The sequence below is a fragment of the Sparus aurata genome, chromosome 19 (genome assembly GCF_900880675.1).
Source record: "Sparus aurata chromosome 19, fSpaAur1.1, whole genome shotgun sequence".
NCBI lineage: Eukaryota > Metazoa > Chordata > Actinopteri > Spariformes > Sparidae > Sparus > Sparus aurata.
Genome location: NC_044205.1, coordinates 167,620 through 192,073, shown reverse-complemented (window position 1 = coordinate 192,073; position 24,454 = coordinate 167,620). Strand labels below are relative to the sequence as shown.

General features: G+C 38.7%; 2 protein-coding genes across 3 annotated transcripts in view; both read right to left on the bottom strand.

Moving 5' to 3' along the window:
• Positions 1-9,067: 9,067 nt before the first annotated feature.
• ppp1r17 (protein phosphatase 1 regulatory subunit 17) lies at positions 9,068-12,059 on the bottom strand. 2 transcript variants are annotated; one of them, XM_030399035.1, is made up of 4 exons: positions 11,919-11,932; positions 11,422-11,503; positions 9,522-9,677; positions 9,068-9,260 (listed from the first exon to the last, which is right to left on the bottom strand). In XM_030399035.1, exons 2-4 carry the CDS (start codon positions 11,489-11,491, stop codon positions 9,190-9,192), a joined length of 297 nt encoding a protein of 98 aa, XP_030254895.1. In that variant the 5' UTR covers positions 11,492-11,503; positions 11,919-11,932; the 3' UTR covers positions 9,068-9,189. The 2 variants fall into 2 exon arrangements, with proteins under 2 accessions (XP_030254895.1, XP_030254894.1); XM_030399034.1 differs by having other exon boundaries at positions 9,122-9,260; positions 11,422-11,508; positions 11,919-12,059.
• A 1,232-nt stretch (positions 12,060-13,291) lies between these two features.
• Positions 13,292-24,454, bottom strand: part of itprid1 (ITPR interacting domain containing 1) — a 104,499-nt gene continuing 93,336 nt past the window's right edge. The window contains exon 12 of the mRNA XM_030399033.1: positions 13,292-14,176. Coding sequence (XP_030254893.1) covers positions 14,036-14,176 — 141 coding nt within the window. The 3' untranslated portion in view covers positions 13,292-14,035. The remainder of the gene's footprint in view (positions 14,177-24,454) is intronic.

Genomic DNA, 24,454 nt, shown 5'->3' with positions numbered 1-24,454 from the left:
CCACGGGTCTACCCCTAACCCTAACCCCTAACCGTCCATCCCCGCCTTCCCGCAGGCTGCAGCCATTACCTTCTCAAATGATATGCAAACCACGCTCTACTTGCCCCTCCCCTCAGGCCCCTCCCTCTCAACGCCAAAACAGTGACAGAAAGTTGAAACTGAAAATCAGTGACACTGAAAAAAACTGACATTGTAAAAAAAATCTGTCACTGAAAAAAAAGTGACATGAAGAAAAAATCTGAAGATTGTCATTGAAAAATAAAAAAAAATCCCAATAAAATAAAATGATAAGATTTTCGCATTTGAATTATTTGAATTACTTTCTTTATTCAGTGCCAACACTTGTTTCAATGCCAATACAACTGTTTTCAATACAAATGTTTCAATGACAATGTTTCTTTTTTCAGTACTGGTTTTGTTTTCAATGCCAATTTTTTTTTTGGATGCCAAATTTTAAAGTCACCGTTCTGGCTCCATAGAATTCAATAAGAATGTGGATGATGATATCAAGAGACATATGGAAGATAAACTTAAAATCAAAGAGCTAGACACAGCAATTCTACGGATGTCCAAAGGCAAATCACCAGGACTTGATGGATTAACAGGGGAGTTTTACACTGCCTTTTGGAAGAATATTAGGGTAACCCTTTACAATGCCTTCTTAGAATGTATTTCAGCAGGGCATCTTTCTCCCACTATGAAGCAAGGTCTTATTACTTTAATACCGAAGCCCAACAAAGATAAACTTTTACTTGATAATTGGAGACCAATAAATTTACTATGTAATGATTACAAACTATTAGCACATGTTTATGCAAACAGATTAGATATGGCTTTATGGCAAATAGTCGACGAATGTCAGTCGGCCTTTATTAAGGGAAGAAGCATACATAACCATATTAGACTGATATTTGATATGCTTGATTATCGAGATTTAATTGATACTGACAGCTATGTATTATTTCTTGACTTCTACAAGCCATTTGATACCATTGAGCATTCCTTCTTATTGGAAGCATTACATTTCCTGGGTTTTGGAGAAAGTTTTTGCAATATAATCAAGATGTTTTACACTGACATATATAGTTCCGTTTCCCTGAACCCTGGAATGACCCCTAGGTTCAAGGTGTTGCATGGCATTCGGCAGGGTTACCCTACATCTCCAAAACTGTTTTTTGTTGCCACCCAATTATTAACAATGCTTACTATTAACAACTCAGAATTATAGGGCATTACAATTCTCGATAAGGAATATAAAATTAGTCAATTTGCAGATGACACATGCATTTTCCTAAGAAATAAATACATGGTAGAAAAAGCTCTTACAATTTCGATATTCTCAAAAGCCTCAGGATTATCCCTTAATATTAAAAAATGTGAGTTACTTCCCATTCACAATGGCACAGATTCAGTTATCGCTTCAATTAAAGTTGTACCTGAAGTGAAATATCTAGGAATAACAATAACTAAAAATATCATCAGAAGAGAAGACATTAATATATCTAATCGCATAGTGGATATGAAGAAATCTCTCAGCCACTGGCTAACCAGAGACCTAACTATTTTTGGTAGAGTCATTTTATCTAAAGCTGAAGGTATCTCCAAAGTTATTTACCCATGTCACTCCCTTTATGTTTCTTCCAATGCCATTAAAATGGCCAACTCAGTAGTTTTTCAATTCTTATGGAGAAATAAAACCCACTATATTAAAAGATCACAGCTTGTCAAAGAGTATGATAAGAGTGGCATTAAAGCTTTAGACTTTGAATCAATGGTAGTATCTTTAAAGATAAAATGGTTAAAAACATACCTGTTACAGCCTAATTCAATGTAGTTTCACATACCGAGGTCCCTGTTTAAAAAAGTGGGAGGGCTCGATTTTCTCTTACAGTGCGATTTTGAGTTAAGTAAGATTCCTATTAAGCTGTCAAATTTCTACAGACAGATTCTTCAGTTTTGGAAAATGATATGTACCCATAACTTCTCTCCTCATGGATCAACTCTTTGGAACAATAGAGTGATCTCAATTAACAGGAAATCAATATTTAAGATCAGCTGGTACGAGAAGAGTGTTTCATTTGTGACTGATCTATTGGATTGCAATGGCAACCTTTTGTACCATATGGCCTTTCTAGCTAAATAAATTGCACTCATAAAGAGTATATTAACAGGGTTTCCCCTAGAATTTTTTTCAGGCCCGGTGGTACCCACCGAAAAAACCTAAACAGACGAGACGCGAAATACAGCAATAACAAACATTTACATTAAAAATCATTGTAGGCCTATGTTGCTGAATGATATCACTTAAATGAAATCATTAGGCTTAATCTAACCTTTAATCAAAGTTGCATGGGCCTGAAAGGCTGCAGCATGGTGGTCTGAACCCATATGAGCATCAAGCACATCTCTTTCGCTCCTAATGTAAATGATTATTGATTTATGAATGAATTGATAGGTGGCTTATTTTTGGCATGTTGACTTTTTTTTTTACAATACAATGTACAATGGTAGGGAAAACACTGTATTAAGATTTGCAAAGCGATCCCTATATCACTAATTCAGTTAATCCAAAACACATTAATGTACTCAAACGCTAAATCAGTTTTGCCAAAACTGGCTATAAATAATTGTGAGTTAAATGAGACAAAATGTAATAATAAATGTATTAGTGCTGCTCTGAAATCTAAATTGTTCTATAATCATAATAGAGGGCTGTATGTACAGGCTCTTGATATGAAAACTTCAATTATGGAAAAGGCACATTCGAAATTTATGAAGTGGCCCATTGCCCCTAAGGTCAAAGAAAATCATTTTAAGATCATTAATAAGATCTACCGGTTGCAGAATTTCTTAAAAGAAGGTTCAAATTTGTAGTGGCCCCTTGTACCTTTTGCAATATGGCAGAAGAAACCTTAGATCACATGTTTTTTCATGCCCTGTGTCCAAAAGGTTTTGGCTGGATATTAAAAACTGGCTATCTCTTAAGGTTGATGACATGCCATCCTTTGAAATTTCTCATATCTTTTTTATATGGACAATCTTAATTCATCTGCCTCTGATATTAAAGCCCCTGTACAGACTTTTCATTTAGTGTTGATTTTGGCGGCCCCGCTGAACGAAAGCGGTAGTGTTTTGCCGGAATGAAGACTGCATTTCCCATGAGCTCTAGCACCCACTGTCGTGAAGACGTTTGTCTGGCCGGCGCGTGTAGATTTGTTTTGGAAACGTTGGAAAGACGACGGGACTTGCTTTGAAAACTTTTTTAAAATTTTTTTTAGCAGCTATCTGCAGCGTGCATATGGACGAGGTAATGTGCCTATTTGTATTTCTACTTAATATAATATGCCGCCGGTGAAACAAAGTAATGCTGCTGTTGCGCTGCAATTTCCCAGCTATATATATTACCCACGGCGCTACAGAGCTAGCGTTACAGCAAAGTCACAGTGATTGTGATAGATGTTTTGTTCTAAGTAAGAAACTGAATCCTTTATAACGACAGAGGATATTACCGATGCATCGTTGCAGGTCGGCTGGGCTGAACCATACACACAGCTGAAATGGATGCGTGATCTAAGACGTTTGTTGTCGTTTTCACGAGTGTAGTATCTAGAGCTAATCGAGTGGTAACGTTAGCCAGCTTTGTTGTAACAACATAAATTCATGTATTGCTGTAAACTACGTCCCGCATTACATTTCATAAATGAAATAAAATTTACAAACCTGTCTAGGAGGAATCGGGCGAATTCTGGATCCAACCCTCCCTTCAAGCCCCGCAACTCTCTCCATCTCTCGAAGGAATCGCCAGTGTTTATCTGTGTTTTAGCCCTAGCTCGTTCGGATTCCCTCTTGGCCTTTCGTTGGTCTTCGGTTCGAATTCTTTTTCTTTTCTTTGTCTCATTATCAGCCATGACAAACGTTTTAGCTCGGTTAGCACTGGCTAGCGTAGCAACAAAACAGCTATGCCGTATCCTGAATGTCGTCAGTTCCGGTCTGACTGCCGTAAATCGTTTCGTCAGTGGTCCAACCCGACCAATGCCTTTCAGAGGTATAGAATTAGACTACTTAGAAATAGCGTATCTTCACGCTGATGGGCTCATTTGCTGTTGTAGGTAACAGAGACACATCAGCAGAAACCAGAGACGTTTGCATATCCAGTTAAAAACTCCGTACAGGGGCTTTAATAACATAATTATTCTCATGGGTAAATATCATATTCACTTTATCAAGTGGAGAAAAAGTAGGCCCTCCTTTAATTGGTTTATTAATGATTTTAAGTTATATTTTACACCACTTAAAAAAATTAATTCTAGTAAAATAGCAAGAAAGATCTATGGCGATATATCTCGCTTCTTACTGTTTTGAAATGTATTTCTAGTTTTTCATGATCTTGCCTCCTTTTCCCCTTTTTTTGTACTTTTATGATCTTGCCAGATGATTGAAATTTTTATTTTTTATTTTTAACATGTATACCTTGTATGAATCCCCCGTTTTGTTTTCTGTTTCGTCTTTCAGTTTTCATTTTCTCTTCTAAAAGACTGCGGTATTGCATTAAATAGCTATTTTCTTTCCTTTTCGAGCTATTGTATGTCTGTGATATGTTCAATTAAAAAAAAAAAAGTTTGTGCAAAACTGCGGATAAACGGCAGAAAAAGTGTGGGTGTTGAACCCTCTCACCGGGAAACACCCACATCCCCCACGGGTGCAACGCCCCTGACCGCGGTCAGCCTTCACCGGAAACTGCCGACATACTTCACAATACATTACGCCGTCGCGGTGGTTCAGCCAGGTATACTGATCCCTCCACCTCGGGAGAAAACCCCTTTTCCTCCTCTCGGACTCGTAGCACTCCTTTGCCGACATTTTTCCAAATCACTTTCCCGCCGTCACTCTAAGCATTTCCCGCATGCATTCTAGACTTAATAAGGAAGGACTAAAGGACTGGAAAAATGCAAGCCACTTGCTGAAGGTTTATGAGGATAGCCAGGAGCACATGGCAACAAGGAAGGAGTCTGAGGTCGTTTTGCAAAGCGGCTGACAATATATAAGCGAGAGACTGCACTCTGAGGCTGAGAGATAATATCTTTGTACAATGCCTTATTTCTGTTGTATTTTTATCACTTGTTTCTTTCCTCAGTTTTTATTTGGTGTGATATTTTTGACTTAAAAGAAATAAAATCTTGAATATATACATGCAGTTTCTTAGTGAGTGTATGAAAATTGATTGTGAAATTGACTGAGATGCAAGAGGGCGCCACCTAAGATTTTGCCTAGGGCACCAAATTACTCAGGGCCGGCACTGCTTATGTATTGGCTGTCTGTCTCTCTGTCTGCCTGCTCGTCTGTTGTCAATGGACTCGGTCAATCTGATTGGTCAGATGGTTGCTGAGCCACAGGTAGACGCTGCTCCAGTGAACGGAGCTGAGATGAAAGTCAGTCATCTCAGTCAGTTTGTGTTCACTAACGCAGTCCACCCAGTACGTGTTTGAGTCAAATCCTACTCACTGCAGCTCTGCATCAATAATTGGGGAATTATTAGGTCGACTTTAAAAAGTGAAATCTACAGTTAATAAGCGGTTCAGATAACGTGCCAAATCATGGATCAACTTCGTTCCGTTATACCATTATCTGGTCAGTTTACATTAGCGACAACTGCAAAATAGACAGAGAAAACTCAACATGCACATACATCATGCAACCGAGCTTAATGTTAGCTTACCTTGCATTCACTGAACAGTTGCGGGTGTCGGTCGTAAAGTGAAAGTAAGTAAATTGGAGGTGTTGCCGCCCCCCGCAACAACTTTGTTCTCGAAGCTCCTGCAGATAGGGCTGCCATCCTTGACCAGCTGTCCCTGAGCATTCTTATAATAACCAAAATACGCCCAGACTGCAGATTTGGTTCTCTTTTAAGGCGGAAAAATGCTGTGAGGGCCGCTACTATCATGTCCTCCCTCCGCCATGTCTTCTTCACTACATTACAAACGCACATTGCACGCTGTGCATGCGCCTCGAGTTTTCCACACCATGGTTACCGACCGCGGCGGTTACCATGGTAATTAAAACTTAAACCGTAACCTTCACCGTCGGGAATTTTACCATGGTTTATCGTGACACCGGTAACCTTTACATCCCTTATATATATATATATATATATATATATATATATATATATATATATATATATATATATATACATATATGTGTACACTACTCACAATAAGTTAGGGATATTGTTATTTACATGAGTGCTTTTCCTATTTGGTCTGAATTTTAATGAAATAAGTTAAAGTTCCCTTTGATATTACTAATAATGAATGAGAAGAAACACCATTTTCATTAGTTTAATATTTATTACCCCAAAAATTTAGACAATAACAAGGATAGCCTCAAATGACAAAAATTGGATAGATGGACCCTCAATCCACCAAAGTGACCAATTGGAAGAAGTGGGATGCGAGTGATTAGATCGAAGGCGATAGGATTTCTGTTAGAGCAGAGGGCAAAGCATTGGGCAGAACTTTGTCATAAATTTTGGAAACCCAGGTAGCACAGAGATTTGTTTTCAATAAAGATTGCTCTAACATTCCACCCAGCCTTGCCTCCGCATAATTCTTTATCAACATACTACACGCCAACATCTTTGATGAAGACAGCCCAGAAACTACAATATCTCTTTATATATATATATATATATATATATATATATATATATATATATATATATAAAGATATAAAGAGATATTGTAGTTTCTATATATATATATATATATATATATATATATATATATATATATATTTTGTATATATGTATATATATATATATATATATATTGTATATATGTATATATATTTGTATATATGTATATGTGTATATATATATATATATATATATATACATATGTGTATATATATATATATATATATATATTTGTATATATATATATATATATATATATATATATATATATATATATAAGAAAGGGTTAGGGTTAGGCAAATATGCCTGCTTTATGAAAATGTTTATTCAACACTTCAAATCATGCAGGAAAATAAAAGGCTCAAAAAATGTCCCCTAAATGGGATCAAAACATGTTGATGCTGCTTTTGGCAAGGGGGGTGGGCACTCTGCATCTGCAACTCATTTCATGTCGACAGTATGTGCAGATAACTTTTGTCCTATCGACCGAACCATCTGGCAGTGAAAGTGAATTTGCCGTTCTTAAGTCCTTTCTCCATTTCCTTGCGCTTTCGCTTTTCAGTCCACCGTGTTTTTCCCGAACGCCAGCCCTGCTTCTTCTTCTTCTGATTCCCTTTCTTATTCTTCTGCCACCCTCTGGATCAAGACTACAGGTGCCATCGACAGCCGTAAATCAAACAATGCGCGTTTCCTTTTTTTAAAATACCAAGCGTTAACTGCGCGGTAAAAAAATTAACGGCGTTAAGGGGATGTTGCGTTAACGCATTATTAACTACTCTTGTGGGGGCCTAATATATATAAATATATCTGAATATATATATTTGTATATATATATATTTGTATATACATTTGTATAGTCGAATAATGCCAACACATCTTCTTCGTCTGATCCTCCATTTGCTTGCTGAAATATTTTTTCCACACAGCTGATTTGAAAGAAGCGTTCTGGAACTCTTGATTGTTTTATAATTCCTTTGTTGTTTAATTTCAGTTAGCTATAAGTGCATTAACACCACTTACTGGATTGGAGTATACTGCAGTTATATTATCTCCTGTTGATAACACTTTTTACACCGAAATAAGTGTGTAAACACAGGTTTTTTTAAACATAGGTAAACCTACAAATAACACACACAAACTCGCCGGAAATACAGGGAACTTTAGAAAGCAGCAGATCATATACCTCTACAGCACACACCTAGCAGACACTACACCTGTATTAATAGTCTTAATAATATTCTGAATTTGCCATATAATTAATTAATTAATTAATTAATTAATTAAAATTTTGAGCTGATGACAGAAAGTTGTGAAGAAGTGAGACATCTCACTTTGGTTTGAATTCTTATGAGAGTTTCACATATGCTGTACAGATCAGCTGACTAGGCTCACACCAACATGGAAGCCACTGACAACAGTAACATTTTTACTATCTTTAATGACAGTCTCTCTCTACGGAAGAGGATTAGGGCCACATGTGAATTTTTTTTTTAGTTCTGACTTTAAAGTCAGAATTCTGACTTTAATCTCAGAATTCTGACTTTTTTCTCAGAATTCTGAGATTAAAGTCAGAATTCTGAGAAAAAAGTCAGATCTAAAAAAAAATTACATGTGCAGACTTCTGACTTTATTCTCAGAATTCTGAGGAAAAAAGTCAGAATTCTGACTTTAATCTTAGAATTCTGACTTTATTCTCAGAATTCTGACTTTTTTCTCAGAATTCTGACTTTAATCTCAGAATTCTGAGAAAAAAGTCAGAATTCTGAGATTAAAGTCAGAATTCCGACTTTTTTCTCAGAATTCCGACTTTAATCTCAGAATTCTGACTTTAATCTCAGAATTCTGACTTTTTTCTCAGAATTCTGAGATTAAAGTCAGAGTTCTGACTTTTTTCTCAGAATTCTGACTTTAATCTCAGAATTCTGAGAAAAAAGCCAGAATTCTTAGAATAAAGTCAGAACTAAAAAAAAATTACATGTGCAAACTTCTGACTTTATTCTCAGAATTCTGAGGAAAAAAGTCAGAATTCTGACTTTAATCTTAGAATTCTGACTTTATTCTCAGAATTCTGACTTTTTTCTCAGAATTCTGACTTCAATCTCAGAATTCTGAGAAAAAAGTCAGAATTCTGAGATTATATCCTGTAGTCATATTATATCCTGTAGTCATATAATGCATAAAATCAGTATTCATTTTTATGTAGGTTCTCAATTATAAGTCTACACTTTGCACTCAGCATTTGTGCTGCTAATTGTCAAATCTAGTGTGACCAAAGAGACGGTTATTGGCCAGTGAGCCCCAATGATAGCAAAACATTATCTATTTTCTTTCATTGTTGCTTCACAGAGAGGATTAAGAAATCAGAACCAGAAAGACATTGTGAAAATTAATTTATTAATTCATTTATCAATTAATTGTTAAGTTAAAGCTATATTTAATGAGAAGATGAGCATAAAAACATTTATTGATAACAAAATAAAAGTTAAATGAAGGCTTCAGTCTTTCATATCCTTTTCCTCATCTTCTAAGTGGACCACCGGCTTCTCCGCCTTTAGCGGTCTTACTCCTAGAGAGAAAGAAATCATGTTGTCAGCTTTAAATGGAGATCAACTTATTTGTAAGAGAAAATGAAGATGAACAGTAAAACTGAAGAGTGAAAACATTGATCACAATTTACAAAGCTGTTCTTGCTTCAACTCATGTTCAGTTTTCAAATGTCACTTGTGTCTAAAGCATGACTGTCATGGTTAAATGCAGAAAATATTCCAATTATTAATTTTTGAAAAAAATAATCTTGGTCATCTAGGTTTGGGACTGAGTTGCTGACCTGGGATTTGTGGAGGAGAGTTGAGGATGGGTGTGTCTTTTCTGCGAGGTTTCTTCAGCTGGTCTTCCCCATGGTTCTCGGAGCATTGAGCATCCTCCACTTTATCATCCTTCATCTTTGATTTTCCATCCATAAGGTTCTCAGGCGGCTCCTGGTCTGTCACACAGCCAGACAAACTGTTACCAGACTAACGTGTGCACCAACTTCACCACACCTGTCTCGTTAGAAACAGACTTGTACAGAAGACAGTTCTCTAAAGGGACGTTCACACCAAGAACGATAACAATAACTTTAAACAGACATTAAACATTCAACAACATGTGCGCACATGGATCAGCCCCTCATGCCGCCCTCTCCACACTTACATACAACCATAAACGGTCATGCACAGCCTTGACCACTATACACTGAGGCAAATGCCTTACAAATGTTATTGCATAGAAACGAGCCGCTTATAAATGGTTCTTTGCAGTAAATTATGGCCACAACCCACAGGAAAACAAAGAAAACACATTTCTCTTGGCTCAAAAGAAACCTCCACCTTTTTGGTGAGTTGGAGTTTACGTACTTGCATAATTTTAATTCACGTATTCCTATAGCAGTGCTAGGACACTGAAAGTATGTGTACATTCATTATACCGCATGAAGTGTCACATTTATATGTTTAGAAATCAAACTAACTGCTTCACACCCAACAAAGTGATCACAACAATCACTTGCGAGTGTGTGCGTGTGTGGCAGCCAGTGTCTTCAGTGGACATCTGACAGCACACATGTTTACTCCAACGAAAATACACACAAAACCCATATGGAAAATAACGTGGTAATGTTTGGTATATCCACAGTATTAAAAGATATTATTAGAGCAATGTCCACTCTGTTCTGCAATTCTCTAATACTATAGGATGTCATCTTGAATTTCTACAACAGATGATGATAATTTCATCCGTTATTAAACGTGGTTGAGGTGAAAATGACTCAGTATGTTAGGCCAGATTCATCAAAAATAATTCCACCTTACACAATTGCATTTCCAAGGTGGGGGAGGTTGTTAGTGTGACAGCGCAGATCATATATCTAGTGGACTTTGATTTGAGATTTAGCTTTGTTTAAACATGGCTCCAGAAAAGCATAAGTACACATAACAATGCTGGTTTGAATGTTTATCATAACACAGATAAATGATAAACGTTTGATATTAAGTGAAGGCTTCATTTTACAAGCTAGCTTTGATTAATCACTTTAGTGTCTGCATGGGCAATTCCCCCTGCTTCCAATATGTTTGTACACATGGGTCAGAGTTTTCTAACAGGTGTGCACATCCTCCAATCAAGTTTGTTTGTATTGAACACAACTTACCCCACTGAATCTATGCATTTTGAAAATTCTGCAAATAAATCAATGATACCAAAAGTGCTTACTCCACAGATCTCACTGTGAAGATAACAGCAATGTTAACATGAGAAACAACCACAGACCCGGTGCCAGACCTGGTAACATCCTTACAAAAGTGGAAAAATGTTATTAAATCCTACACAATTATTGATGAAAGCTGTTTTGTCAACACCTTTACTATTTGACTTACACATATAAAGTCTATTGCATTTCTGCCTATTTTTAATTTTTTTTTCGTTTTTGCTTTGCACATCGCATACAGTGAGTCTCATGATCCAGGGGAGATAAAAGCTAGGGTTTTTAGTCGCCCTTTTTTTTTTTTTTTTTTTACTTTTTTCATTTACTATGTTACATTTCCAATAGCACAATGTGTCTTTTGATTAAACACTGTATTATCATCATTATTATTATTATTATTATTATTATTGTTGTTGTTGTTGTCGTTGTTGTTTTATAAATAAATGAAGCAATAAAGAAGTTGAAATGAGCAAACCTCTGTGCTTACATTTCATGCTCTCCTGTATCATCAGTCGATGTTCAGGCTCCAGGGTCGACCTCACACAGCCAGTTGTCATCTCTGAGGCCCTCTAGGCTTTCAGCAAAGATCACATAACACACACACATACACATACATTCATTATTCATCAGCACACACTAACAAAGGATGAAGCACTTCGGTTGGGGGACTGCAACCGAACATCTGCCTCATGTTCAAACAGAAAACAATCATTGCCTCTTAACCTGACAAAAAAAAAAATAATTTGTTACAACATTTTTTCAAGTAAGTGCAAGATTTATGGTCCTTATTTGACATGCTTTTTCTAATGAGCAAGGATGACTGTGGGCATGGTAAATAACACGTACCCAAGAAAACCAAAGTGGTTAAAGATTTGGCAGCAATAAATAAGAGAACAGCAAAGAAAAAGAAAAGAAAAAGCATATACAGCATCAGCTGAAAGAGGAATAAAAATAAACTGAAGGTACAAATAAGAGTGTTCTTACCTCACTGTCAGCAGTGTCTCAAAGACAGTGGAGCAGTGTAACTCTCGACAATGAAGCTAGGAGGAGGAGCCTGCCTCTCTTCCCTGCATCTGTTATCTTGCACAGACACCCCCTGCCCATCTGGACAAACTGCTGAAGCTAGAATTAAAATTTTGACTGAGATGGAGAGGGAGTAATTATTCAACACTCAGTGAAGTGTTTCCTTAAAATTAAACAACAAACTTATATGTTTTCATTTGCTTACATAACATAACTTACATAACACATTTTTGAGCTGATGATAATACTTGAGCAGTTTTAAAGGTATAATTGTCATGTAGATGAAATTAATTATACAGCTGTTTTGACCCCCCAAAACATTGCTCAAATTTATTTTACATGAATGTCTAAATGCTGCTGCATGGATGTGTGGGATGTGTGTCTGTGTAAGTGCACTCTGGGGGCGTATATATGTTTGAATGTATGTATCTTTAGTTATCATCCGTTATTTACCATCCCTGTTACTATCAGTCAAAAAGCTATTGATATATTGTTATCTCTATTTTTTGTTTATTATTATATTTTTTATTCATTTATTTATCTTCTCTTTCTTTTTTAGTACAGTGTGTGTGTGTGTGTGTGTGTGTGTGTGTGTCTGTATTTATGTATGCATATGTGAATATATTTCTCTTCTCTCTCCTCCACCTTCTTTTCCCCTTTTGATGAATTATTATCCTTTTTTTAAAAAAAATTATCTATCACAATAATAATAATAATAACAAGTGTTATTATTATCATTATTATTCGTTTTTTTACATTTTTATTTTTGATTATTACTACCTTTTTGTACTGTGGGTTTTCTCTGGCCCCCGGGGTCTGGGGGTACTCAGGGTCTGGGCTGGGTTGGGAGGACCAGCTTTCAGAGGACCAGAGGATCCAGGCCCCCTATATACACCCCCTTTCCCATTGAAAACCCGCTCCTCCCCAGACCCAATTGAACAGCTCCCCTCTGTAGTGGAGGGAGCTGCTCTCAAGAGGTCTCACCACATCATGCCGGCTACCTCCCATAAGTCTGGTGTTAACCGGAAGAGCCAACAAAAGCAGGAAAGGGTTCTATTTAGACTCTTCATTAGTCATAGGTGTGTTTTAGGCATAACATAATGTAGGAGGAGGAGGAGCGCTGCTCTGCATCCCTGTGTGTGGATCTCAGACCATGGGTCAGGCAAGGCGGGTCATAAAAATATCGTTCTGATCAATAGTGTCTTGAATGCCAAAATATTAATGATGTTGCTTGCAGCAGTCCCCCAGCAGCAGAAATGTTGTGTGTATCTCTACGTCAACATGTGCATTTGTGCATGAGGATGATCATTTCAATGATTATTAAAAACTCCTTATTCACCACAACAGGATTAGTTAGTATTTAATGTTAATTTATGTGCTGTGTTCTTCTACACGTCAAAAAGTCACATTCACAGTCCAGATTCATGCAGCTTTTTTTAAAGGTTTTTTTCTAGCATAGACACCTTTATTAGCAGTAGACAGAGAGGAAACACAGGAGAGAGAGGGGGATGTGACATGCAGCAAAGGACCTCTGGCCAGAATTGAACATGAGTCAACTGCATTTATGGCATGCTCTCTAACCACTCGACCACCTGTACGCCCAGATTCATGCAGCTTTGTCGCCAGATCCAAGTCAAACGCTGCTTTGACATTCTCAATCAGCATCAGAGAAAAAGTTGCTCATCTGGTTTTCCTTACATATCAAACTGATGGAAAAGCATCACAGTCATCAAATGCCTGATGTCGACCCCATTTACAGACCCTATAATCGATGTTTTTTTCCCCATTAATATAAATGTAGATGTTACGGTGGTCACTGTTCCTATTAAACACTAGCCAGGTGAACAGTCTTTGTGACAGAAGCTCCTGCCATCTGTGCCACCACAATGAAAGTCTCACATTTTCTTCCTGCCATCTCAATACAAAATCGGTTTCAACTGTGCCTACTCAGTATTTTATACATGCCATGGAGCATGACTGATGTTTGTCCACCTGGGTGAAGGCATCCACATTTGTCATGTTTCTCCAGTCATTTATTCTGATTTTTCCTTGAAAAGGTTTATTTCTTAATGGTGCATTCAGGTGTAAAGCGGGTGTGATATCCAGACCGGTAGGCTGGCAGGTGGGCAGGCAGGCAGGCATGGTCTCCGAGAGCCGGTATGAAGGAGCGCAGGAAGGTTGGCTGGCAGGGAAACAGGGCGGAGAATAACTGGGGTTTTCTGCAGGATGAACCAACAAAACAAGCATTAGTAATCAAGTATGAACACAGAAACTGCTGAGCTGAGCTAACTCTAGATACTTTTGGCACAATGTAATCACCATTAGTTATGGAATAATCTGGCACTGAAGTTGTGGGAAGATCGGAGTGATATAGTCAGAGGAGCAGGTGTGCCACTCTGCTACTCCTGTCGCCATGCCCACAGACACACACAGGGAATGAGCTGGTGAGGGAGAAAGGATGGGGGAAAGGCTGACAATGGCACGCATGGATGCAGCGGCCCATCCAGGGCAGAGATTTATTATTTCTAGCAGAGTAATACGTTGTATGCTGTCTGAACGACTACCGCCCTGTCGCACTGACGCCAATTGTGATCAAGTATTTTGAGCAGCTTGTCAAACCACACATCACAGACAGCCTCCCTGCATCACATGACCCATATCAGTTTGCTTATCGTTCCAACCGCTCCATGAATATGCTCCATGCTATATCCACCACTTTGCACTCAGTCATCACTCATCTGGACCAGAAAGACACCTATGCCAGAATCTTGTACATTGATTTCAGCTCAGCATTTAACACCATCACCCCCAGAGACTAATGCCGAAACTCCTCCTACTCATCCTGAACAAAGCCACATGTCTCTGTATCTGGGAGTTTCTGACGGAGAGACCTCAGTCTGTTCATTTTGGGAATATTACCTCCAACTCTCAGCTCCAGCTGTGCACTGGATCTCCTCAAGGCTGTGTACTCAGTACATTGTTGTTTACAATGCCAACACATGACTGTGCATCTAGGCAGGAGGGGAACCAGATCATCAAGTTTGCGGATGACACCACAGTGGTGGGACTCATTCATAAAAATGAGGAATCTATGTGCAGAGAAGAAGTTAAACATCTAGAGGGTTGGTGCAGAGAAAATAATCTGATGCTCAATGCGGACAAAGCGAAAGAGATGATTATCGACTTCTGGAGGTCACAGTCTGAGCACGCTCCTCTCAGCATCAGCGGCCGCACAGTGGAGAGGGTGGAGATTATCAATGGAATTAGAAAACTTTAGGCATCATGAAACGGGCCCATCAGAGACTGTACTTCCTGAGGAAGCTGAAACAAGTCTCTCTCCCCATCAGCATCCTCAGGACTTTCTATAGTGGTGTGGTGGAGAGCGTTCTGACGTATGGCATCTCAACATGGTACTCCAACTGCAGTATGTCAGATGAAAAAGCCCTGCAGAGAATAGTTAGAGGAGCTGAGAGGGTTATCAGAGTTTCCCTCCCTTCTGTCCAAGAACTCTTCTTAAGCTGCTGCAGGGGCAGGGCACTGAACATCATCACCCTCTCCACACATTCTTTGAACTGCTCCCATCAGGAAAACGGTTCCAGAGTCAAAAAGGTCGAACTAACAGACATATCAACAGCTTCCTTCCACAAGCTGTTAGACTGCCAAATAACTGATCTGGAGCATGTAAGCACAGACACTACTTTAATCTCCTTGAGGTAAAAGGCAAGAACGTACTTGTCGCCCAAAGCGAAGTGTTTGTTCATGTCCGTTGTAAGCAACTCTAATCTAATGAAGCATCTCTCAACGGCACATGCTTCTACTAAACTAGTGGCAAGAAAACACCGTTGTTGACACTGTTGACGATGACAGCAGGCCAGGTGTGGTTAACGTGAGCACCACTTATAAAGGACACAAATATTAAAGGTTCTGTGTAGGTACCTGTCTATGCAGTTCTACTCTATGCAACTGGCTTGTGAAACCCACTTTTTAAAAAAATTCCAAATACATTTAAACTTAAAAAAAAAAAAAAAATTTACGCAATAGTTACTTTCTCTGGTAACTAGTTACTTTTATAGTGGAGTAATTCATTTACTAACTCATTTACTTTTTGGGAGAAGTAACTAGTAACTATAGCTAATTACTTTTTAAAAGTAACATGCCCAACACTGTTGACTGATTGACTGATTGATTGATTGATTGATTGTAAACATGGGACATTGAAGCACTAACAAAGCCTGTAAACAAAGGGAAAAGTGTGTCAAACCTAGAGTCCAGTAAGTAACACCTGGACACCCTGAAACCTAAAGAGCAATACAGCTGCACTGTAGCTCCCATCGTAGCATGTTGCTGGAAGCAGTAGCTTTCACATGTGCATCCATTACTAAAAGGGACCAACCAAACGTTTGGAATTTACCTTTGCCTAGGCCACAGTCTCTAACCTCACTGGACAAGCCACAGTTTGCTACTGTATAACGAAGAAGACAGACACACGCTAACAGGCTGGCCAGGCTGTGTTGACAAGTGAGCTTATTTAGTGTCTGGGCGGATACTACCAATTTATTGTGTGTATTGTATTCATTTTGGCTACAGCATAGTGAGTTTGCAGACCGCTGAAACAAGTTTGGCACTATTTTACACTTTAAAACATTGTGCTTGTTGTTGCTTCTTTGTGCTCATCACAAGCTGATTTAAGCCTCCACTCTAGATTTGCCAGTGTGTGAGCACACAATAAGCTGCATTTCTATTTAGCAACAAGGACCGCAGAAGGGGATTTGAGCCTGAGTTCATTCACGGGCCACTGAGTGAAAGACTATTGTGTCCGTCCATGGCCGTGTCCTCCTCCTTGCTGCCCTCCGAGCTTTAGCCCCTTTTCTCTTTCTATACTAAGGTACACACACAAACACACACACACGCACATACATACACACACACCACATGCTTGTTTTTTTGTTGTTTGTTTGAATTGTCTTGTTTTAGTGTGTTTAAGTTTAATTGTTTAACTGCTGTAGTTGAATGACTAAAGTATCATTAATTATTTATCAATTGGCTAACATGTATAAATTATATGATATAGTACAGAGAAATTTTTATGTGATTATTCATGCACATGCTAATGTGCTCAGATTAATTTCCTTTACTGTTCATTTAATTTTCAATAATTTATAAATCTTCACAATATAATCAACCCTTTCTTTTGAGACTGTTTTCTGGTCTCGTTATCGGGCCCTGATTTCAAGCTTGGCCTCTATTAATTTATATTAATAATTTATATTATTAATTTATACTAATTACTATTAGTAATTATCAATTGCTAATATCCAAACATGCCCTACCGTTGTACACCAACATAAATATGCGGTGACATTGTGTATAGAGTGACCAGGAGCAACACATGGAAATTTCTTTTCAATAGATGAGTTAAATAAGCTCTGTTCCCTACAAATAAAACACTTATGATGCTCATATCAACCCAAAGCCTTTTGAAGTCTCAATGAGGGATTTTAGGCGTACTCAGGTAATATGCACATCCTGCCCTGAAGTGTGTGCTGTTCTCCTCTGGAGCTTTTGTTCTAAACCTCCTCTGCAACACAGCCTTATTAAATAACTCAGATTAACAGTCTTGTTTTAGATCCTAAGATGATATATTTTTTGACAAAAGAAAGTCTCTTGGATGTTTTTATCTCATGCAGCTTGGAGTGGTTCTAGTTTCAGCATCGCTAACAGGGCCGGCCCAAGGCATAAGCGAACTAAGCAGCTGCTTAGGGCCCCGTGACCACTAGAGGGCCCCCAAGAGCAATTAACTTAAAAAGAAAAAAGTAATTATTTTTTTTCCATGTGTGAGCAATGATGATTCATATGTTATCAAATGTACATACTTGTACAAAAAACAAACAAAAAAAACCCCAACATCAAAGACTGTAGTTTCCTACTGCCTCTTTGCTCGATATGTCAGAGCTCCGCTAGTAATGTGTGCAGTGCAGCCAACCGTGCAGTGCGCACTCAGCATCCAGGAGCTAGGAACAGGTGAAAGATGTCGCAAAAAAGGACTTACCCTTCACGGGCAGAAAAAAGAAAAAGGAAGAAAGATAAAAACGACAAGATAAAGGTATGTCTTAGTAATGTAACATTTGTTGATATTTTGTTCCAAATACGTTAGCCTATAATAGCAAATTTGCTAGCTAACATTAGTTCAAAACGTCTGACTAGGTTAGATAGCTTACTATTCAACCTAACGTTTTTGTGTTTGTGTAATACTTTGAATAAGTTAGATATACATTATTCTGGGTCGCTTTTTGGCATCAAAACAACGTTTTTGATAACAGTGTTTGATAGCAAATGTTTAATAACTAACGTTAATTACAAATGCAGTTACGTTTGCTAGCAATATGGTTTTGCATTAATTAATCAATTTAGTTAACTTACTAGTTTGAGGTATGTTGTTTGCAATTGTTTGCTGCAGAGCACAGTAAATTATGTGAGTAAATAAACATATTCCTTTTACATCATCTCCTTAATATGCTCATACGTTATATGAAACTTCCCCAGGAGCACTGTTAAAATATTTTGGAGGAGGCACTGACTCAGGAGCAGCCAAGGCTGATGAATGAGGTGATCAAAAACTGTCACCATATATATTTAATTTCTAGTCAAATTATCTCATTAAGATATACAAATATAAGATGTAATCATATGACAAGGGATATGTTTTTCATCTCAGGTCCATCTCTATCCTCTGCTCCCACTGTGCCCACTGTCCTCTCTGCAACCTCAGCTGTACCTGGTAAGTTAACAACAAAACAGCCTTTAATTGCTCAGTGCACTGCAGAACATACTGAGATGAATATTTGTTTTAATATAAGATATAATCATATGACAAGGGACATGATTTTGAACAAATCCATATTATTTCAAAACTTCTCAATTTTCAGTTGCTCCACAGTTTGTTTTCTTATTACAAGCTATAGCTGTACTTTTTTTATTTAGAAAATAAGCTGCATCATTTTCCAGTGTAATATGACTATAACATGGCTGGCTTGTTTTTCATCTTAGGTCCATCTCTATCCTCTGTGCCCACTGTCTCTTTTGTGTCGTCTGCAACCTCAGCTGTACCTGGTAAGTTAACAACAAAACAGCCTTTATAATTGCTCAGTGTACTGCAGAATATTCTGAGATGAATAATTTTGTCCAAAAATATTATTTTAATTTCCCTATAGGTCCTTCATCTTTGGTCATCGAGATTGATTTGTCGTCATCAGCATCCAGTTTGGAGCAGGGATCAGCAGCTCCGCCAGTTGACCCAGCTGAGTGTCCCTCTTTCCTGTCAGACTCAGAAAGGACTGAACACGTATTAAGAGGGCCACTGCCTATAGAGGACACATTCATATTCCCAAAAAAACACGATGGCCGAAGGCCCCCCCCCCCCATTTTACCAAAGATTTTGTACATTTTTACATAGTTTTCAGACCTAATTCATCTTAATATTTTATTTATAAACCATTTGTGTTACCTTGTACCTAGTCTTTGTCTGATTTTTTAAATTTTATCTTATTTAATACTGTCTGTTTTCATACATTTGGTGTTGCAATTTATTTTAAAAAATAATAATAGGGGAGATCACGTGGGCTCTCTACTGAGATGGCGGCATAGAGAGTTGCTCTGTAAAACCCGACACAAAAAATCAATACTATGATAATTATACACACTACTTTACACGATTTATACTGGCTTAGTAACAGGGATATATTTTCTCTTCTTTGAGAACAAAATACTAATGTCTAGCCCAGAACTCCGGAAGCTTCAGCGCCTCAAAGATTCACCACTGCCATGGTCGGCGAAAGCTAGCAAGAAAATGGTGGATTTCGTTAGCAAACCTCCAGACGACACGCTAGCTGCATCAGGTGCAGCCGCTGAGGAGCCCTCACTGAGCTTCCTCACCACAGAGATAAGAGCATTCCGTATGTCCACACAGAACATCGAACAGGATACAAAAGAAATCAAGGCTATTGTGGAGGATATTGAAGGGAAGATTAGCACATTAAGTTCCTGCATGGACGAGGCGGAAGAGCGGGTCGCCGCACTAGAAAGCGCCGCTGACACATCCAAACAGCATGCCAGAGCTTTCTAGGAGAAAATACAACAACTCCAAGAACGAGTCGAAGATTTGGATAATAGAGGGTGACGCTGTAATGTCAAAATCTTGGGCATACCAGAACTAAAAGAAGGGGACGACATGATTCAGTTTTTACAACATGAAATCCCAGTTATGCTGGGGCATCAGTTCTCTACACTGGAGATACAGCGTGCACACCGAGTTCCCACTGGCCCGCCGAGACGAGAGCAGAGAGAGGGGGACAGACCGCGGCCCGTGATGGTCAACATGCTCCGCTACCAGGTGAAAAAGAGGAGATGCTAAGAGCAGCCAGGGAAAAAGGTCAGATCATGTGGCAGGGAGCCAGGATCATGTTTTTTCCAGACTACTCTAAGCAGACCATGGAGCGAAGGGCTTCCTTCAAGCAAGTTAAGACTGATCTGAGGAATGGAGGGGTCGAATACATGCTCCGCTTCCCTGCCACCCTGGAGATTAAACATAACGGGGCACGTCACCGTTTCATCTCCCCCAAAGAAGCTTCGGAGTTCGTCAAAAGGAAGATTATAAAGAAGAGTTGATTTAAAGATATAACTTGGGGTAAATATAATTCTGACTGGCTCCTAATTATATTCTATTGACTGTTATGCTGATACTACTACATATCAAGGGAGCCAGTCTATTTTCTTAGACTTTTTCTTTTTCTGATATTATTCCATCTGCTGCTCTATATTTTACTAGAGATGCACCGATCGATCGGCAACCGATCGCAATCGGCCGATAATGCCCCTATCAGTTTTGTTCGGAGTTCTCAAAATAGATCACATCAGGCCGATCAGATGACGTTTAAGTATAAAGACAGTGCATTAACTGCATGCAGGGAGGGAATTTCATGGCCGCCGTTGCCCCGCGCCACAGTGGCCTCTGTGCCCCTGGTCCGGTCAGCGTAGCGAGCTTGCCCTGAATTACAGCCACCTGAGTGCACAGTAGTCACTCACAGTAACTTCATTGAGTCCGCGGTTCGTAACGTAGCGCAGCGTAACGATGACACGTAACTGACTTATGTGGTAGGATTTAGTCCGGTAAAGTTGGAAATATATTCACAGATTCGAACTTCCCGGATCAATAACTCATAAGTGCAACCTTGTTAAAACACAAACGACGGCTCTTTCCTACCGTACTACGGTAGACAACAAGCTACAACCGTATGTCAATCAAAACGAGCATCTGGACATTAACTCTGGTCTGTATGGTCAGCCGTCTGTGAGACGAGGGCGCAGGGAGCGTCTACAAAGTGCAGCACTGAAAAGAGAAACTACAAAAAATTCAATAACTTCACTTTTATTCAGAGTGTAGTGTCACCAAAATCACTCCACACATCAGTGGTCTCCTGATGGTTATTCTACAATTTTTTGTTTGGAAAAAATGTGCTTTGCCATAATTTTGGGGAATTTCTATTGGGAGAAATATTCAGTAACACTAATATTCAGTGAGGTGTCACAAAACTCACCTCTCCCTAACCCTACTTAACAAAAACTACTTGCTAATGTAACTTTAACTTGATTTTGGTATTAATAAATGTTTTAATACACAATCCATGTCTTAAATTAGGATGTTATGGTATCAGTCTGAAAGGTAAATCAACACATTTTACTCAGTGGCCTTTGTGCCCTGTCATGTGGACTTGGTGCCCCTGAAAAAAAAGTGCAGGCCAAATGGACTTGCCCCTAAAATGACAAAATTCCCACCCTGACTGCATTCCCACTAGTAAGCTACAGTTACTCTATGTAAGCTGAGTCCAAGTTGTCTCTAAGAGAGTCTCTAGAGCAGCGGTCCTCAATAGGCGGCCCCCGCCTATTGAGGACCGCCAGCCTCCTGTTTGTGGCCCCCGAACTGTTATTTCTTCATCATGTGTTTTGGTTGGGTCAGCACGTGTACACCGGGACTTGTCTCCATGCCAACGATACACATACAGCTGGGTCACTCACCGCTGCGATCGCAACTTTTAGCTTTCACTTTCGTTTTCGGAGCAGTTCGCGTATTCACATTTTGCCGGTGGCAAGAGATTGAAATGGCGTTTTCCAAGTAAACTGCTATAACAAAGTGGACAGTGAGAATCGGCAACTCATAGAAGTAGGAACTTAAAAGTTGCATTCATTCTTCCACCAACCAGGACAAGACCCACGGATCTGACGGTGCTGCAATAACACACACTTACGTTGTTTAATAGGTATTAGCAAGTCTCATCATGTATTTTCACAACAAGTTTAACGGACGGGGTGTTTCTCCCGGCAAACACCCTTTTACTCACGGTGCCAAAATTTGTATCATCCTTGTTAAAACTCAACACCATTTAATCACAGAAGAAATGACGTGAATTAACCCACAACCGTCTTACATATCATCATATTCACAAACACATTCATGAACCATAATTACACCAACACCAACAGAATACCCAAGATTCATTGCGCCACAGTCCACAAGGGGCGTTACAATATGCCAGGAGAAGCTGTGATGAAGATTTCCAATTTGAAATGGCGTTATGAGACGAAGCATAGGAATTTTGAAGAGACAATGCCTCAAAATTCAGAGATGAGCACAACACAAATAAATGCACTGAAATCATCATATCAAGCTGCAAGCAGGATGCTTGTCACATCTATGTCACAATGAAATAAAATAATGCATGACTTAAGTGATGGACACAATGTTTGAAGGCAAACAAAAAGAGGAAATATTCAACTATGTATTTTAATTTATGTTAAAATGGAAATTACATTTTATTTTAGTTCGTATTTTGTTGTTTAGAATGAAAAGGACATTTTGTTTTGAATATTACAGTATTATTGCATGTGGCCTGACCGACCTCAACACATGGACCTTTGAGTCATTGAAAAAAATCTTTGTGGCCCTTTAAGATTTGTATTTGAGTACCCCTGCTCTAGAGTGTGAAATATTGCATATTGCCTCAGCCTGCAATAAAACGGTGGTCAATTCATGATACTTTCTCATCTCCTAATTTTCATACTTAATAATACAATGTCAATGTTGTGTAAGAATCATTAATTAAATATATGAAAGTTACACAAGACAACGATATAGAAAAATTTATGGATTTGACGCTGTGATCGGTGATCGGCAATATCGGGATCGGCAGATACTGCTTTTGGTGAACGGTGATCGGCCCCAAAAATCCTGATCGGTGCATCTCTATATTTTACTTAGTTTATTTATGTGCAACTTTGACAGCAGTAAGTCAAATTTGCTTGGTTAACCTTAGCGTTTTAATAGCCCTCATTCCATCTCTCTATTATTAGAGACTCAGGAAAGCGTAAGGCTTTCTTTTCTTTGATCGCTTTTTCCTTTCATATTTCCTGATTTACACAATTAATGAGGAGCTTTATTTAAGTATTGATACTCTCCACTTCACACAGCTGACATGGGTTTAAAACATTACGCAAGTGTTGGGTTTTGCGGTAAGTCGAGTTCGGGTGACATTTCCAGGTTTCCTAGTTTTTTTGAGTTCATGACTAGTTCTACATGCTTATGTCCCGGTTGTTTGAATTCTTCTGGGTTTGTATGTAGTTTGTTTTCTCATGTCATTTTGTTCACCACCACACTGTGCTGTTTTGGTAATGCGCAAGAGATATATGTACACCTTACTACTCAATGGTTTGTACAACTGATTTGAAATTCGCCAGTTGGAACTTAAAGGGCCTTAACAATGTAATTAAGAAAAAGAAAATCCTGACTTATTTGAAATCGTCTAGAGTCGACATAGCCTTTGTCCAGGAAACACACTTAAACATGGAAAAATCCTTGAAATTGAACCGATGTTCCTGGGTAGGGAAGGTTTTCTCAAGCCCAGGAAATGGCAAAAGCAGAGGGGTGTCCATTCTGATTAATAAGGCAATTAACTTTAAAGAAACAGATGTACTAGTAGATTCGGAAGGTCGATATGGGATAGTATATGGTCAACTACTGGATACACCAGTTGCTCTTTGTAATATTTACGCACCTAATTTTGATAGGCCAGAATTTTTTCACAACTTATCACAACTTATCACAACTTCTCTTGGACCTCAGGGATACTCAAATTATACTAGGTGCAGGGGCAGTTCTAGGGGGGGCCAACAGGGGCCAGTGCCCCCGTAACTCTGAGTCTGGACCCCCCTGTGGCCCCCCTGACAGGAGTCTGCATTAATAATACAATGACAGATTTCTTGCAATGATTTTGTTCTGAAGGGAAAGGTAGAAATAAAGTGTCTCAGCAGTTTACTACCCAATCAAAATTGCTGAAATTGTAAACACTGCTTTGTCCGAATGAGCGATTTATCCTTTTTTCCGGGTTGTGTGTGCCCCCTAACAAAAAAGCCGGCCCCAACCTGGCCCCCCTATTAAAACTGGTCTA